The sequence below is a fragment of the Staurois parvus genome, unplaced genomic scaffold, assembly GCF_062004578.1.
Source record: "Staurois parvus isolate SC_StPar_1 unplaced genomic scaffold, SC_StPar_1.0 ptg000479l, whole genome shotgun sequence".
NCBI lineage: Eukaryota > Metazoa > Chordata > Amphibia > Anura > Ranidae > Staurois > Staurois parvus.
The window spans coordinates 1,681,117-1,699,994 of record NW_028318275.1 but is presented as its reverse complement, the minus strand read 5'-3'; the positions used below and the strand labels follow the sequence as shown (position 1 = coordinate 1,699,994).

The 18,878-nt window shown below is 40.2% G+C and overlaps 1 protein-coding gene across 5 annotated transcripts in view; it reads left to right on the top strand.

Annotated features, from left to right (window-relative positions):
- Positions 1-18,878, top strand: part of PACSIN2 (protein kinase C and casein kinase substrate in neurons 2) — a 196,145-nt gene that overhangs the window by 151,160 nt on the left and 26,107 nt on the right. For all 5 annotated transcript variants that reach the window (XM_089689509.1, XM_089689510.1, XM_089689512.1 and 2 more), the window contains 3 exons: positions 13,915-14,071; positions 15,162-15,397; positions 18,151-18,306. In XM_089689509.1, coding sequence (XP_089545635.1) covers positions 13,915-14,071; positions 15,162-15,397; positions 18,151-18,306 — 549 coding nt within the window. The remainder of the gene's footprint in view (positions 1-13,914; positions 14,072-15,161; positions 15,398-18,150; positions 18,307-18,878) is intronic.

Genomic DNA, 18,878 nt, shown 5'->3' with positions numbered 1-18,878 from the left:
TCAATAAGATCCACGGACTTAAAAGGGAGTATCCATGTTATTAAATGAATCTGTGGTGTTGATATATTCCTTTTTCTTCAGAACTTTAGAGCATAATTTCTAAGAAGGGGAAACTGTGGAAAAAAAATAGTTGGATGACCCAGAGCATAAAATCTAAATTTATATGCAGAAAAGAGATATATATTGCACAGTCTTTTGCACATATAGCAATTTATATTTATTGTGCATTATTTAAATTTATGAATTGAAATAGTGCTGCACTTTATTATTATATGTTTATGCTATTAGGCTTTGTTACTCATACCATTTTTTAGTGCTAGCAGCTATCCGGTATAACTACCACTCTCTAACATACCCCCTGTGTATGTGTTCGCTTATACTTTCTTGAAATGCAGAAAAGAGAAACTGTTGCGGAGCAATCAGAAGAAAATATAATAATCGTAAAAAGTATTTTAATAGGCTTGAATTTACATATCTACTGTATGTGAAATCAAATGTATTCTGTTCTTTTAGCCATATAATATGCAGTTTGTATTGGATAATTTCTTAACCAATATTATTTAGACCTGAAATATGAACACAGCATATCCCCGTATAGTGTGGTATGAAGTGTCATTTCTGTCTCATGCTGATAGCAAAGCAACAAGACAGCAATCACTTTAAGATTTCCTGACACCAAGATAAAAATGGTGACGGGGAGAGCTCCAGCAGATTGACAGCCTCAGCCATGTTTCTGTGAGCTGTGTGGAGGGGGTGTCTCTTCCCTCCAATCAGCTTTCAGAGCTCTCCTCACTGAGCTTGCAGTGTGTAATATTCGCTCTCAGCCCCCTTTTTTCTGAATTCTCAGACAAAAGTGATAAATTCAGCACTTTGAACATATGTAGAGAAGTGTGACTACAGATAAACGGGTACAACTTATGTAGGAGGAATTGTTTTATCTCCTGTGTATCACCTGAGGCCAGTCAGTTTACTGTTTATATGTAAGTTTACAACCACTTTAATTATACAGTATGTTCAGTCAGGTTTATCTTGTCCTTATGTCTCATGGGTGGATTTATGAAATTCTTCCTACTTATTGCTAAATTTCTTCCCAGCACTTCACCTCCACTATTTGCCCAGTCATTTTTAAGCTACTTGTTCCTTATTCCCTCAAAAAAAATTAGAAATTCAGAACTGACAAGAGGAAGAAAAAGTTCTCTTGGTGATCAATTTGTCATCTCTCTGCAACTAGCTTTCAGTTTTTAATTAAAAGAGCAACTGAGCTGTGGAATCCATGCCCAGAAAAGGAAAGCAGAATGTGTCACCAGTATTGCTTGTGGTTTCTCCGCAGCTGATCTCTCCCCACTAATTCTTCATCATACCTTGTTCTTCACTGTGTGGAGGCAGCCATTTGGGTAGAGGAGACGGCTTTGCATTCTCATGCCAGAGCTGCTTCTGTTGATTTGTGAATTGTTGACTCATAGGAGGTGTTCAAGAAGCAGCAAGTGAGGTGGCGGGAGCACAGATCCACAGAATAAAATGAAGCAGAGAGATCATTGCACTACGAGTTCTCTCCTGCAAATAGAACTGGGAGCAGCACAGTAGTGACATATCCTAATCTTGCTTCTTATGCACACAGGGCATTTGCCCATCTCTCCTAGACTCCTTTCCTCCTGGCAGCAGCGTTTTGGCAGAAATAAACTTGTGATGCCTGCAAATGCGTGTGAACACATAAGCGTTTGAGATAGGGAAAAAGAACTCACTGCCATTGCTTCCAGGGGCAGCAGCGTTTGGTAGAAAAACCACTTGGTGTGTTTAACCACTTCCAGACCGGACACTTTTACCCCCTTCCTGACCAGGGCAATTTTCAGCTTTTAGCGCCATCACACTTTGAATGACAATTGCGCGGTCATGCAATACTGTAGCCAAATGAATTTTTTACCATTTTTTTGAGACAGATAAAGCATTATTTTGGTGGTATTTATTCACCGCTGGGATTTGTATTTTTTTTGCTATGTAAATGAAATGTCCAAAAATTTTGAAAAAAAGTGTTTTTTTATAAAATTTTGCAAATAAATAATATTTCATCATAAATCTTAGCCAAAATTTATTCCATTATCTTTTTAGTAAAAAAAAAAATCCAAATTAGTTTATAAGCAAAAATTATAATTTTTAAACATTTTTTTTTTTACATTTTTATTTTATTTTTTTATATTATTATTTTTTATTTTTTATTTTTTTACATACTGTCACCCTAGCAGTACAGTGTCACCATGGTGACACTGTACTACTTGTGGGGGGTGATGAAGATTTTTTTTTTTTTTTACACTGATTGCTTTTACACCCATATAGGATGTAAAAGCAATCATTTCTCTTTCTCTCTGTGTGCATTCTTGCACTCATTGAGAAATACTGAGTGAGCTGTGATTGGTCAGAGCTTGTCACATGGTACAAGGCTGTTGTGAATAGCCTTGTACCATGTGACCTCTGTGATCATTCACAGATTTCACACATAGTAAGCAATGATGTCACAAGTGACATCTTGCTTACTACTTTGCATGTGATCACTGATTGGCCAATCAGTGATCACATGATCGGGACCTCGTACAGAGGTCCCGTCCGACGATCGGTGTTTCACTGTGTCCGAAGGACACAGCGGGCACCGGATCGCGGTGCTGCGCGCTCCCAGGGAGCGCGCACAAGCAGGGTGCGGGAAGGCCGTTTATAGACGGCCACCCGACCCTGCACTGCCACCGTCCGGCCGTTTATATGCAACGGCCGGACGGGAAGTGGTTAAACACACATTAACAGTAGGCACATCAAGCGCTTGGGCGTTCAATTCATTTTACTGATTTATTCTGGCCGTTGAACTCAATTATGCGCAAGTGCTTGATTCGCCTAGAGTTGATGATTGTTTAGAAGCATCAAGTATTTTTTTTCTGCCAAAACACTGCTGCTCCTGGATGCACTGGCAGTGAGTGAGTTTTTTTTTTCTGTCTCTAAACGTCTGTAAGCACCTATTTGTGCATGGACACATAGACTAATTTTCAGGGGTGTTTAGAGGCAAAAGAAAACAAAATCCTGCCAGACGCCCCTAGCAACAGCATTCAAAAGGCCCTGTGTTCATGAGGTCTAACACACTTGATGTGTAAAGCTAGGCCAAGTGGTTGAGCGTTCATTTCAGTGACCAGAATAAATTATTTTTGTGGCCGATGAAATGAAATAACGCAAAAATTTTGCAAAAATGCTGCTGCCAGGAGGAAAGGCATGTAGGAGAGATGGGCAAATGCCCTGTGTGCATGAGGCCTAAATCTGGCGAGGTTAGCGTCTTTGTGATCTCAAGACACTGGAAATTCACTTATTTGTCAGGTAGAATTCAAGACAAAAGATACTTTTCGGGGTACTGCTTAGGCACAAATAACATTTATAGATGTTCCTAATAAACCAGTTCACTTTCTGAGTACAGGTTCATTAGTTGTGGTTCTTACACATTAGATGGTGGCTTGTTAATTACAGCTGGGACAGTGCTATTTGTTGCTGTTATAAATACCACACAATTGCAGATGAGCTTGATGCCTGATGAGTAATGTTCAAATGTGTGAGTGTTGCTATATTAAGCTGTGTGTGGGAGCTGCAGGGTTAACACCTAGATTACAGTCTCTGAATGATGGAATGATATGATCTCCCACAGGAATGTGAGGTATTCACAATTCATATACATTGATAATTCACTGTCTGTGCTGCTTTGGCACTTCTGCCCTTATGTAACTAGAATCTCCATCTACCAGAGAAGAGCCCTGTGTCCCTGTAGAGTGTTTCATTGTGCACTGCAGGCAGTGTGTTTATACTGAGTTCAAACCTTATATAACCAGCCAGGGACCTGTCCAACCTGATCTCAGTCTTGCTTGACTGAAGATCATTTATGATATCTGGAAATATGTAGGGTTTATCCGTAATAATCTAACCCCCATCACCAAGCCTGACACCTCAGAATCCACCTGTCGCTTGCTACACTAGAGTGAAAGCAGTTTTGGCGTCCGTGTGAAAACGTCAACATCAGGCCAGATAATCAATATAGCAGAGGCATGAAATGGCTGATATAGATAGGCATTGTTTTCCTGTGTTTGACATATGATTCAAACACAGGTCAAATGCAAGTCAGCAGATGTCCATTGACTTTAAAGCTGTGTTTGGCCTGCTTTGCATTGTGTTACTGCAGATACAGCACATCCTATTTTGGTGCATTTGCACTGCAGAAAAGGCAGGTCAAATGTAGCCTTTTGCCTTGAAAAAGTATATTAACCCCCCTGTCGGTATTCTAAGTGTAGCTCGGGGTTAACTTTCAGTACCAGAAGCGGTAACCCCCAGCTACACTAGGGATTACCCTGCAGCGTTGCTCAGGGATTCCCTCGAGCACTTACCTTCTCCTGCGCTCCCGCGATGTCCCCCCTGCAGCGTCCCCAGCCATGTCTTCCGGCCGATGCCGGCATCCGTCTTACGGGTTCCATTCCCTGCGAAAAAATGTGGGAAGAAATTAAAAAATTTTAAGTGACATTCACTCAATACACTAAAATCTCATAGTATAACATTACTGTATCAAACCATTTCACATACATTTTGTCCCGAGTGCTTTGTCCTGTGCCCTGCCTGCATTTTTACTGTTCTTTCTGCCTGGAAACTGAGAAACGTCTATGGCGTCCCTTTTAGGTCAAAAGCGGTTTAGACCAGCTATAGAACAGCGATATTAAATTAGAACCACTTGCAGAATTGAGTGATAATGATTCGTGGGGAAATTCGTCATCAGACACTGAAAACGATTTTGTGACTAAGCTCAGTGATGTTTGAACTTGGAGCTCTATTTCAAATTTCAGTGTGTTTGGTTTGATTACATTATTGAATTAAATTTATTATATTTTTTATGATTTATTATATTATAATTTATGATTTTGTGTTTCAAATTTTATCATACCCGGGATGTTTACTAGACTCTTGTGCGGACAGATTTCATTGAGTTTATTCCTAAGAATTATAGGCCTACAATAAAAAAAAACATATTTCCATGCAAAAAAATGTACCGCTTTGAGCACAGAAATACTGACATAATCATACCGCTAGGGAGGTTAAGGAGATCATGGGGGGGGGGGGGGTTAAGAGTCTCCTCTTCCTCTACTAGTAGGTCTACTACATCTGAGGATAGAAAGGGTTCTGTTCTTCCCAGTCTTCCATTGCCAAGCGTAAAGCCAGCCATACACAGATCGAAATTTCGATCCATCTATGGCCAGGCTAGTTGTACTGAAGCCAATCTATCAATCCGCTTCAGTACAACCAGCCTGTTGGCTTTTTTTTTCGTACAATCACTCCCGGTGGCTATAGCCTCCAGCAGTGATCATTGTATTCTGACAGTGGGGAAACCTCCCTCTGACTAAGGCCTTCCCATTGCACTATTTTATTCTGACAGAGTAACCACCAGGTTTTTGGTCACTGGTCTTACTGTGCTTCAGAGATCCTGTGTGGAGATGGGATAAAGTACCAGAAGGACAACCATCCCTGCAGCCCTCAACCGATCTAGGCTTTATGGCAGAGTGGCTAGATGGAAGCCTCTCCATCAGGTCCTTGGTCACCTCTCTTGCGAAGGCCCTTCTTCCTTGATTGCTCAGTTTGGCCAGGTGACCAGCTCTGGAAAAGAGTGCTAGTTTTGCCAAACTTCTTCCATTTTAGAATTATGGAGGCCACTGTGCTCTTGGGACACTTCTTTAGCCTTCCCCAGATCTGTGCCTTGCAATAATCTTGTCTCTGAGCTCTGTAGGCAGTTCTTTTGACCTCATGGATATTGTTCTGATACAATATTCAATGTCCGCTGTAAGGCCTTTTAGCCCAGGTTCACAATGATGTCACTTGTCATGCGATTTGATCGTTCAAATCACATGACAAATCAAATCCAATTATCAGCAATGGAACTGTATATAATTGGTGCGACTCCGATTTCGTTGGAGCCGCACCAATTTGAAAAGTAGTTCCTGTATTAATCAAAAGGGCCAAAACAATAGAATGGGACTTTTGAGGCACACCATTACACAATAAACGTCAATTTTATTTTATCCATATAAAAAAAACAGATCATATTACAACATTACTTTCTCTAAAATTGTTGCAACAATTTAGCATAATAAAACCTATATATCACTCATACGAAACGTCAGATTCAAGGAGTAATATATCAGAAGCTGGCCCAATGCGAGTCCACTTCTTCAGGTGACAATCTATACATCAAATTTCTAAGAAATAATGGTGATAAAGATTAATACAAATTATCTAAATTGAATCAATAATATTCAGCATCCTATTGGACAGTTCTAAAAAAAATTGTCCTAAAGCACCCAAGGGGGGAAAAGGGGGGGGCAGGAAAGGAGGGAAGAACAAGAAAGGGGGGGGGAGGGGGTAGACCAAGGGTGGGACACCCAGTGAAGACCCATAGGCAGGGTACCACTCCCCCCCCCCCAAAAAAATAATAATAATAAAGGAAAGACTTTCTCCTCAGTGCGACACCAACATATAAATTTATATAAATTCTAGGTGCCTCATGGTCTACATAATAAATAGTAATGTTTAATCCTTCCACAAAGTAACATTAGATAAAGACTAATTGCCATTTATTACCTGGGAGAGCATCCATAAACTGCCCATGAAATAGCCAGCAATAGCTAATCTGAGCCACTATCCGCCAAAAAAGTTCAAGGAGGACAATTGACCAAGTGCCATCCTATCATGGCAGACATCCAAAATATAACAAATACAACAATAAATGCTTAGATGTAGATGCGTTTGAGATATAGTAAGTAGTCTGGCACAAATGAGCCTACCTTAAAAATGCAAAGAATCTGCCCAAGGATTTTAGGCTTTCTATATCATTGTACCATGGTCCAAGATCAGATGGTTAGGATAAAGTAATAGTTCACCCCTCCAGGGGATCTATAACATAAAGCAGAAGTATAACATACAAGTACACCCATATAATATAAATCAAGGAAATCGTCATAGCAAGGCCCACCTTAAACCATCCAGAATATCCTGTCATACAGAGATAGATATACTGTACTTTTCCACAGTTTCAAAAAAGGGGATGTCCAAAATCTTCAATAACCACTTCAATGTCCTACAAGCTTTCCTACTAGTTCCTGCACTACTTTTGCCAATTTTCGGGTATAGGCATCTGTGCATGAAGTTGCAAAGATGTCTGCAGGTTGCATATACATGCGACTTAGAAATTGAGCAACTTCACTTGGAGTTGTGCGATTTCCAATTTGCATGCAGTGTGAACAGGGGATTATAGAGCAGTCTGTGCCTTTCCAAACCATGTCTAATCAATTTAATTTACCACAGGTGGACTCCAGGTGTAGAAACATCTCAGCAACGATCAAGAGAAATGGGAGGCACTTGATCTAAATTTCAAGTGTTGTTGCAAAGGCTCTGAATACTTCTGCCAATGTGATATTTCTGTTTATTTTTAATAGCTTCACAGACATTTTTTTAAAATTCTGTTTTTGCTTTGTCATTATGGGGTACTGAGTGTAAATTAACCCCTTGATGCCGATCGCACGCAAATATGTATGCAATTAAAAAATACATATGTGCTGAGAGCGCGCGCTCCAAGAACATATGTCCTCTACTCCCGGAAAGGCCACAATCTCCCCTTTTCGATCAAGACCTTTTCCGATCATGTGACTGTGAATCATTGCGGTCACATGACCCTAAAAACCCCGCCTCCTGGCTTCTGAAACTCTTAAAGGGCCAGGAGGCGCCGGCACCAAGAGGTTAATGAGAAAAATTATTTAAACTGTAGTATCGGGCTGCAACTTAACAAAATTTGAAAAACAAAAAAAAGGGGGTCTGAATACTTCATGAATGCACTGTAGATTTTACTGGCAAGTCAGAAGTCCTACTTTAAATGAGAAATAGCAGCCTCCAAGCCAACTTCTTCTTAAAGGGATGTCAATTTCTTATGAAAGTACCAACATCATTTTTCCCCAGTCTCTTGTAGAATTTTAGCAGTGCTGGTAGAAAAACGTACCTGGAAACGAAATACGATGCGATTACTGACTTTCTCTGTAATGGACTCTATTGTAAATGATACAGGCCATTCACTGCAAGAAGCTTTTCTATAAATAAAGGATTAAAAAAAGAAAAAACCTACCTGGAATTTCTCCTTTTTCTTGGAATGATACCATTTTATGCTCTAGGACTCCTAGTTTCACGTATATTCCCAAGGAGAATCTCTCTAATGCATTTGCTATTACTTTGCAGAACACTTACAGATTTCTTCTCATCTGGAGAAATATCTGTTTTCAATCATGTATTGGCCAATTACTAATGGTAGTTCTTTTCCCCAATAAATAGCTTTCCATTTGTAGCAGGAGTGGAGGAATGCATTAATATGAAATACTGGTAGTAGTATCCCTTTAACCATTAGCATGCAGGGCACTTATACTCCCTTCCTGCCCAGGCCAATTTACAGCTTTCAGCGCTGTCGCACTTTGAATGACAATTGCGCGGTCAAACACCACTGTACCCATATGAAATTGTTATCATTTTTTTGTGACAGAGCTTTATTTTGGTGGTATTTAATCACCTCGGGGTTTTTTATTTTTTCTTAAACATACCAAAAACCACTGAAAATTTACCAAAAAAAATGTTTTTTCTTAGTTTTTGTTATAAAATTTTGTAAATAAGTGATTTTTTCCTTCACTAATGTGCTCTAATGAGGCTGCACTGATGGGCACTGATAGGCTGCACTGATGGACACTGATAAGTGGCACTGATGAGGAGGCACTGGTAGGTGGCACTGATGGGCATTGACAGGCAACACTGATGGGCACTGAAAGGCAGCACTGACGCATGCGCACTGATAGGCGGCACTGATGCGCACTGATAGGCGGCACTGACTGGCACTGATGGGTGACACTGAAAGGCAGCTCAGATGGGCACTGATATGTGGCATTGATGTGGTACTGATGGGCACTGGCACGAGGCACTGACATAAGGCACTGATGGACACTGACAGGTGGCACTGCTGGGGCCACATTGATCATCAGGGCACACTGATCATCAGTGCCCTGATGATCAGTGTACATGTCCACTCCGTGGAAAGCCGATTACCGGCTCTCCTCTCGAGCTGTCAGCGCGACAGCTCGAGAGGAGAGAAATTCTGATAACCGGCATTTCCCTGTTTACATGTGATCAGCTGTGATTGGACACAGCTGATCACATGAGTGATTAAAAAAACCCGCCTTCCTGTGTTTGTGCACAAAGGCGAACGCAAGCATTGAACCTGTGTTGGTATGTAAACAGAGATTGCACCTTGCATGTGAGGTATCACTGCGAATGTCAGATCAAGGGTAGTAACTCTAACTAAACCTGTGTAAATATAAAGTGGTGACCTGTAAAGGCTTTTAAAGTGTCACCTATTGAAGTTAAAAATTTACGTAGTTTGTCGCCATTCTACGGGCACTCACAAATTTAAAGCAATGTCATATTTGGTATTTGTGTTTACTTGGTGTAACCTCATATTTTATCAAACAATTGGGCAATATATCGTAATCGTTTAAATTATCGTTTAAAACAATCGGTGTGCAAATACTGTGTGACATAAAAATTGCCAGGATATTAGAAGCACCCATCCAAATGACCCCTTTTTGGAAAGTAGACACTTCAAGGTATTTGCTAAGGGGCATGATGAGTATTTTGCAAATCTCATTTGTTACCACAGGTTTTTGGAAAATGAAGAAAGAAAACAAAAATATATTTTTTCTTTTTCAAAACCCTGTGACAAAAATTATATCTGAAAAATACTCACTATGCCTCTTATCAAATTCCTTGGGATGCCTACTTTCCAAAAAGGGGTCATTTGGGAAGGGGGGGGGGGGGTTGTTGTACTATTCTAGCATTTTAGGGCCTCTGAAACTGTGATGGGTAGTGAGGAAGTAGTGATATGGGGATATATGCCCTTTTGAAAGCCTGAAAGTGGTCATTAGATTTTGGGGGCCTGTATGTGGTTAGGCTGCCAAAAAGTCTCTTATATGTGGTATTTCCATACAGTGGGGCAAAAAAGTATTTAGTCAGCCACCAATTGTGCAAGTTCTCCCACTTAAAAAGATGAGAGAGGCCTGTAATTGGCATCATAGGTAGACCTCAACTATGAGAGACAAAATGAGAAAAAAAATCCAGACAATCACATTGGCTGATTTGGAAAGAATTTATTTGCAAATTATGGTGGAAAATAAGTATTTGGTCACCTACAAACAAGCAAGATTTCTGGCTCTCACAGACCTGTACCTTCTTCTTTAAGAGGTTCCTGTGTCCTGCACTCATTACCTGTATCAATGGCACCTATTTGAGGTTGTGGACAGGTGTCTTTTATACTGATAACAAGTTCAAACAGTCACACTCCAAACTCCACTATGGTGAAGACTAAAGAGCTGTCGAAGGACACCAGAAACAAAATTGTAGACCTGCACCAGGCTGGGAAGACTGAATCTGAAATAGGCAAGCAGCTTGGTGTGAACAAATCAACTGTGGGAGCAATAATTAGAAAATGGAAGACATACAAGACCACTGATAATCTCCCTCGATCTGGGGCTCCACGCAAGATCTCACTCCGTGGGGTCAAAATGATCACAAGAACGGTGAGCAAAAATCCCAGGACCACACGGGGGGACTAGTGAATGACCTGCAGAGAGCTGGGACCAACGTAACAAAGGCTACCATCAGTAACACACTACGCCGCCAGGGACTCAGATCCTGCAGTGCCAGACGTGCCCCCCTGCTTAATCCAGTAGCTGGCTTAAGTTTGCTAGAGAGCATTTGGATGATCCAGAAGAGGATTGGGAGAATGTCATATGGTCAGATGAAACCAAAATAGAACTGTTTGGTAGAAACACAACTCGTCGTGTTTGGAGGAGAGAGAATGCTGAGTTGCATCCAAAGAACACCATACCTACTGTGAAGCATGTGGGTGGCAACATCTTTCTCCGCAAAGGGACCAGGATGACTGATCCATGTACAGGACAGAATGAATGGGGCCATGTATCGTGAGATTTTGAGTGCAAACCTCCTTCCATCAGCAAGGGCATTGAAGATGAAACGTGACTGGGTCTTCCAACATGACAGTGATCCCAAACATACCGCCCGGGCAACGAAGGAGTGGCTTCGTAAGAAGCATTTCAAGGTCCTGGAGTGGCCTAGCAAGTCTCCAGATCTCAACCCCATAGAAAACCTTTGGAGGGAGTTGAAAGTCCGTGTTGCCCAGCGACAGCCCCAAAACATCACTGCTCTAGAGGAGATCTGCATGGAGGAATGGGCCAACATACTAGCAACAGTGTGTGCCAACCTTGTGAAGACTTACAGGAAACGTTTGACCTCTGTCATTGCCAACAAAGGATATATAACAAAGTATTGAGATTAACTTTTCATATTGACCAAATACTTATTTTCCACCATAATTTGCAAATAAATGCTTTCCAAATCAGCCAATGTGATTGGATTTTTTTCTCATTTTGTCTCTCATAGTTGAGGTCTACCTATGATGCCAATTACAGGCCTCTCTCATCTTTTTAAGTGGGAGAACTTGCACAATTGGTGGCTGACTAAATACTTTTTTGCCCCACTGTACTTGGGAGAAGTAGCAGAATTTGTTTTGAGGCATTATTCCACATATAGCCATGGCATACATGAGCAATATATAATTTTATTGACAACTTTGTATAAAGAAAAAAAAAAGGATTGTCATTTTCCCAAAATGTGTTGCAAAATAAAATCTTCAATGGATGCACCATGCCTCTCAGCAAATTCCTTGGGATGTCTACTTTCCAAAAAGAGGTCATTTGGGTTTTTTTGTACTGTTCTGGCATTTTAACACCTCAAGGAATGTGATAGGCAGTCAGAAAGTAAAAGCTGTGTAATTTCCAATATCTATACCATAGTTTGTAGACACTATGGGGTTTATTTACTAAAGCTGGAGAGTCCAAAATCAGACTCCCTTCTGCATAGAAACCAATCAGCTTCCAGGTTTCATTGCCAAAGCTTCATTGAACAAGCTGAGGTTAGAAGCTGATTGGTTTCTAGGCAGAAGGGAGTCTGATTTTGGACTCTCCAGCTTTAGTAAATAAACCCCTATGACTTTCACACAAACAAAATAATATACACGTATTGGGTTTTTTTTTTTTTTTACCAAAGACATGTAGCAGAATACATTTTGGCCTAAATTTATGACCTAGCTTTGAGTTTAGTGGATATTTTATAACCAAAAGTAGAAAATCTTTTTTTTTTTTGTGCAACATTTTTGGAAACTTTTTTTATCACAAAAAATAAAAAAAACAGTGGTGATCAAATACCAACAAAATACAAAATAAAGCTCCATTTGTATGAAAAAGAGGATACAAATTGCGTGTGGGTACAGTGTTGCATGACCGCACAATTACCATTTGAAATAGCGCAGTGTTGAATAGCAAAAATAGCCTGGTTATGTGGGGGGGGGGGGGGGGGGTAAATCTCCTGGAGGGCAAATGGTTAATATTCTTCCCAGCTGTTAGCTTTGTTCTTTGTGTTAGTATGTTATCAAAGAGATTAGTCTGCCCTAATTATCCAGCTGGTAACCACTGATGTCAGAGCGTGCGTATTGTACATTTAGTTAAACCAATTCAGACAGCTTTTGTGCGTAGAGGTGCTCAAAGGGAGGTGGATCTCTTTTGGTGGAAGTATCTGAGTAGAGATTTTCTTCTAGAAAGCATTTTCACATATTAAAGCTGAACTCCAGGCAAACCGCTAAATACAGAGATTAGATACATATACTGTAAGAGAGCCACTTTACCTGCCAAACCATTTGTATTTCTGCCCATCCAGTCTTAATATTTACACAGCTGTGTCACACAGCACAGCCTTGTCTGGTGGACAAGAGACCTGATCCTAGCCTGTAAAAATGATTAATGAACAGAAGTGTGTTCATTTGTGTCTTTTTTTTTTTTTCTTCTTATTTCTGCCTAGAGTTCAGCTTAAGATCAAAATTCCATGTATGTTTATACAGTACTGCTGCCTTTTTTTCTTCCATGGTAAATTTTGTTAAAATGTAATATATACTTGGATGGATAGTTAATGGTTAACCTTATGCACATTCTTCACCACACTTCTGTTGATTAGATAGGTGCACCTATCTAGAGTAAAGAGAGGCCATTTATTGATGAAATATGTTAACCTTCTATAATGAATGTGTCTTCATTAAAAGGGAACTTTACCATAAAAAAAAGTTGCCAGCATATCTAGGTTTTTTTCTATAAAGACATTCTCTTCTCCCAGAAAAGTTTCTATTTATGCTTTAAATGAAGTGAAGCCTAGTGTCGGCATGATATGACTCCCATTACGCATGTGCAGGGGTTTGGTAGTGACAAGCTTTCCTGTTCTTCCCAGAGGAAGATGTCTGCAATAGGAGAAGCTTCCTGGAAGATGTATAGTGGTGAGGGAGGGCACAGAGCTGCATTGTGGGGAAACGAGTCAAATTTAAAAATACATTGGCATAATGTGCAGGTATGCTGTTCAGCCAAGCATGCTTTATAGCAGCACACAATGGTTCATCAAGGACCCCTCAGTGAATTTTGCATTTTAAGAAATTGTGTTCTTTTATAGTTGTGTGACTCTTTGTAGATTCCTTGGACATTACATCTTTCTCTACACAGGATTGTGGGGTTTGCACTCTGTGTATATTAATCTAATAGGGTCTGTATGTAATCAAGCACTGTAAATGAGGATTAGTTTATTTCTTGTTGCCTAAATCAAAGCCCGTAAGGTCTAAAAATTATTTTTGGTGAATGTGCCTAAAATCTAAACTTTTTTTTTTTTCGTTTTCTGGGTGATTCCACGCATTACATTGATTATCTTTTTTTTGCTCAGGTCGGCAACTACAAGCGCACAGTGAAGAGGATAGATGATGGTCACAGACTGTGTAATGATTTAATGAACTGTATCCACGAGCGGGCGAAAATTGAGAAGGCGTACGCCCAGCAGCTCACAGAATGGTCCAAGAGGTGGAAGCAACTTGTAGAGAAAGGTTAGGACACATGCAACCTCCTGTACTGGGCTGTGACACATTGGCATAAGGGTTGATCAAATGGCAGCCTTTTTTTTATTTAATTAGTATTGATACAATTTTAGTGTGGCCATATTGGTTTACCAAGCTTGAACTTGCGGCTGTACAGATGTTCCTTTTGAGGGCAGTGGCTAGTTTTTTAAAGTATCGCATATTGAGTACTGTCTGTGATACTTTCTTTTTTTTTTTTACGTGCACTAGCAGTCAGACTTTCAGGACAAGCTTTTAGGGTGTGCCATCTTTTAAGGTCCAACCAGTACTGATACTCAACGTTTTAGAAAAATGTTACGTAGAATAATCTCTGGGGGGGGGGGGGAAGAGGGACATACATACATGCATGCATGCATGCATAAATACACAGTCATGTTAATCAAACTGGAATATTTGGTGATACTACGAAAGGATTGGGCTATAGAATGGGGGTGGAGGAACAGTCACAGAGATGAGTGGTCATAAAACTGTAGGATAGTGATATAAAAGATTGAGGTCCACGTTTACTCCATTAACATATGTGTTTCAAATGCTTGTTTTCCTTTCTTGCGTATTTGAAAAGATACTCAATTGTTTTAGTTGTTTCAAGAAGTCTAATATGGCTGCAGTTGTTGAAGTATTGCATATATTTTGTATTTCCATTGAGAAAAGTGAATGAATCCCCAGTGTGCAAGCACCATATTTACTCTGTGGCTCAGTTGGGGAAGAAGATTGCAGATTTCCAGGAGTGAGCAAGGACGGGCACATGTCCAAATGCCTTAACTCCGTGGCAACAAAACTACATTGATGTGGCCAGCACGGTTATACCAAAATATAGCCTCTATCTGCCAGGCATGCCCAGCTACATTTGATAAAGTGCGACATTCCTTGTTAAATGCATTGCTGTACATTTACAATGCTCTGTTTTTGGTCCATTTTTTCACTATGGTATAAAAACAGATGAGAAGAGGGGAAGAAGTTGAGTCAACTTAAGAACATTTATTACATGACTGTGATTTTTCCTGTTCATTGAAATGGTTGTTTTATTGAACTGCTATATTCACCTTGGTGGCTGTTGCAGGTCCACAGTATGGCACAGTGGAAAAGGCTTGGAATGCATTGATGACAGAAGCAGAAAGGGCCAGTGAGCTCCACCTTGAGGTTAAAAACGCTCTAATGAATGATGACTTTGAAAAGGTGAAGAACTGGCAAAAAGAGGCCTATCACAAGCAGATGATGGGAGGATTTAAGGAGACCAAAGAAGCTGAAGACGGTTTCAGGAAAGCACAAAAGCCATGGGCAAAGAAACTCAAAGAGGTAAAGAAAGAAATCCTACAGTTGGTTAGGTCGGTCCCTTCAGGTCACTAGGAATGTGGAGCTGGTAATGGGTGGGGCACATTTTTGCTTTGTAACAAAACCTCATAGTTTGGAATTCCATTCCTCACAAATCTTGCAATGTATATAAACCCTTCCAATGAACCTCTCCAGTTTGCTCCCTTTTGCAATTCATCCAAAATGGCCAAATGCTTAATTCAGAGCTCTGAATGTCAGAGGATGAATGATGCACACACTGTATTTCTTTTAATTCAAGTAGTGCTAGTACCCAAATTTGACTTGGTATCCACCTCATGCAGCCCCTGAATCCTTGTATAAAATTCAGATTGGTAGAGCAAGAAATAGCACAGAGTCACTTAACTGTGGAAAAAACATGCAGAGAGATAAGCTAATCACTCTGATTCTTCTCCTTTTACTGTCCACTTAGACGGAGGGAGGAAAATAACCATTAAGCCAGCCATAGATGGATCAAAGCTCCAGCACACAGTCTATGATTGACAGCCTCAGATCTGTTCTTTTGTGCTATGTGAAGGCGGGTGTGTCCTTTACCACCTCACTGAGCTCTGTAGAGTGCAACTTCAGCAAAGCTGCAGGCATCATATTATTATTATTATACAGGATTTATATAGCACCAACAGTTTGCTCAGCGCTTTACAATATAGGAGACAATACAGGAACAATACAGTTCAATACAAGAGGGTTAGGAGGGCCCTGCTCCTTGGAGCTTACAATCTAAGAGAATCATACCGGTGTAACCACAATGTTCTGGTATGTTGCTGGTCCGAAAGCAATTTTTTTTTTCTTTTTTTTAACAGTTTTCTATTGATTAGGGAGGCCAACAATTGGTGCTAGAGCTGCTTGTGAGCTGGTTGTTATATGTACTATTTCCATCTGTTTTAACTGAACTAGAGAAAAATTGGGTCTCCTGCTAGACATGACTTTGCTATGTAGCTGAGCTTTGTATATCTCAGAACTGGATGACTGGAAATACAAATTCTCAGGTAAAGCAGTTCCCATGCACAATATTTTATGTATATAATTAGCAGTTTGCCTAGAATCCAGCTTTAAGATTATTCAAAATATTATAACTGAATGTTAGCCGGGCTCCTCCTCTATAGCAGCACACATGCCTTGTTTCTCCCACGGCTTCTTTGCAAAAAAGATAGACCTTTCTTATTACTGTTTACATACCTTAGACTGGAGTGACATAAGAATGGGTCTTTAGTTTTCCATTTGTGTTTGGCTTTCTGCAATGGAAAAACAAGCACAGGTGAGAAATTAAATAGAATTAGGTAAATGAAGTCTTTGTGTAACTAAAATTTTAAAGTAGAATGACTTTTAAATGCTTGTAAAAATATTGTTTTTTAAAGTTTGAATACAGTGAAAATGGGTATAAAATCCCACCTGGATTTTATTATTGTCTTTGTCGTTGTCCCTGATTTTCTGCTCTAAAGCTGAACTCCAGGAATTATCTGTGTACTATAATTATATCAGTCGGGCTTGGCACAATGTAAGTATGCACATCTCATACCTGATGGGCTGCTGGGAAACCTTAAAATCATTGCAGGAGATGAGCTTACATTATGAAAAGTTCAATCAAAGTAAGTATGCAGTACACATTGTTCCTGGATTTCATTATTAACAGATTTGAGCTGAACCTGCTAACTCCTATCTCAGGAGAGCCTGCTTCTTCCCGTGAAGAATCCACTAGGGGCCTTTGACTCCATAATTCTGATGTCACTAGCCCCCATCCCCCCACCCCCTTCCTGAGTGCATTCTACGCAGGAATATGGAGAATGGCCTCTGGAGATCGCTGAGGCAAGGAAATCAGCTGAAATAAAAGACCTGACTTAAACTAATTGGAGTAGGGTGGGGAAATGACCCTAACATAGTCAACGCAATTATTAAAGATTTTGTCAGGAGTTTCACTTTAATGTCCACAGCTTAGCCATAGTTTCACTTTACATGTTCTTAACATAGTAAATGAGACTTAAAACAATCTTTTGCTAGCCTTTTATATCTGCAGGCACTGAGGAGCAATTCATCTTCAAAATTCACAGAACCTTTATTACCCGAGTGGAACCCTTAACATTAGAGTGCCCCCATTACAGTGGCTGTCCAAATGCCACCCTTACAGATTCTATTGTCATGTTGCTGGTTCTGCTAAGTGACAATGTACCCAGACCTATGCAGGCGTCATCAGATGAGGAATTCAATCAGTCTCCGCTTAAGGAACACCTAGAAAGCCCTGGTGAACCCTAGTTAAAAATTGCTGCATTAGAGGCTAGTCTTGCCATAGCACGTTTGTCAGCAGCTTAGAGCACCTGCTCTCTGCTTAGATTAGAAAGCTGGTAAACCGCTGTAGAGAGGGAGCAGGGGGTGATGAGCTGAGGATATAATTTTCCTGCTGGGAATTTTGGAGAGAAATTCATCCTCAGTGACTACAGTTAGAGGTCAGTAAGGGATTGTTTGTATTTTTTTTTTTCAGCAATTTTACAAATCTACTCTCACGTATATGTAGATACTTGATTATACATAGCCTGACCATAGGTTCACTTAATTTAAAAAAATAAAAAAAGTTTTAACTAAATTGTTTATATTTAAGTGGCCATTGTGGCTTTGAGAACTCCAGCAATCATGGGGAAGTGAAGCAGCTTATTGGTTGTTAGGTGTAGTTCATGACTTAAAAATTAAGAATGTCAAAAATATTATATCTGGTTCTCCAATCTGTCTAGGTGGAAGGAGCCAAAAAGGCATACCATGCTGCATGCAAGGAAGAGAAACTGGCCATCTCCCGGGAGACCAACAGTAAAGCTGACCCAGCCCTCAACCCGGAGCAGCTAAAGAAACTCCAGGACAAAGTGGAGAAGAGTAAGCAGGACTCTCAGAAGGTAACGGATGTGCCAGCTAATCTTCCTCTGCTAGTATTTGTTCAGGAAATCTTCCAGTTGTATTCAAATCTAGTGGCGTACTGTACTGATGTAACGCCCTGCAGAGCAAACACACAGTGTAATGTGCACACTGTACAAACTTTCTTTCCATTGTGGTGTAATTTATGCATTCGGGAACAATGCAGTGATGGTGATTCTTAAAAATAACTTAATAGAAGAAGTAGAAAACTCTAAACTTACCCCGACTGCTCCTGATTGGAGGCTGTGTTTTGGGTAGACCCACCACCACAAATAGTTTGTTTTTAAAAGAACAGCTGGGAATTTGATTTCCAAAAAAAACAAAAAAACAAAAAAGTTCATTAATCGCTCACAAAGTCGTCACTGAATACCCACATTTTGCAGTCATCTGCCTTAAGTGTCCTGCTTATAATTCCAAGGCAGTGGAATTCCATGGGTAAAGCGCAAAAATAAAATGACTGCATTAGGGCTGCACAGATACCGGTATCAGAACTCATGCAAATGCACCGGTACTAAACATCGATACCTTCAGGCTTGTTTTTTCAGCTGTCAGT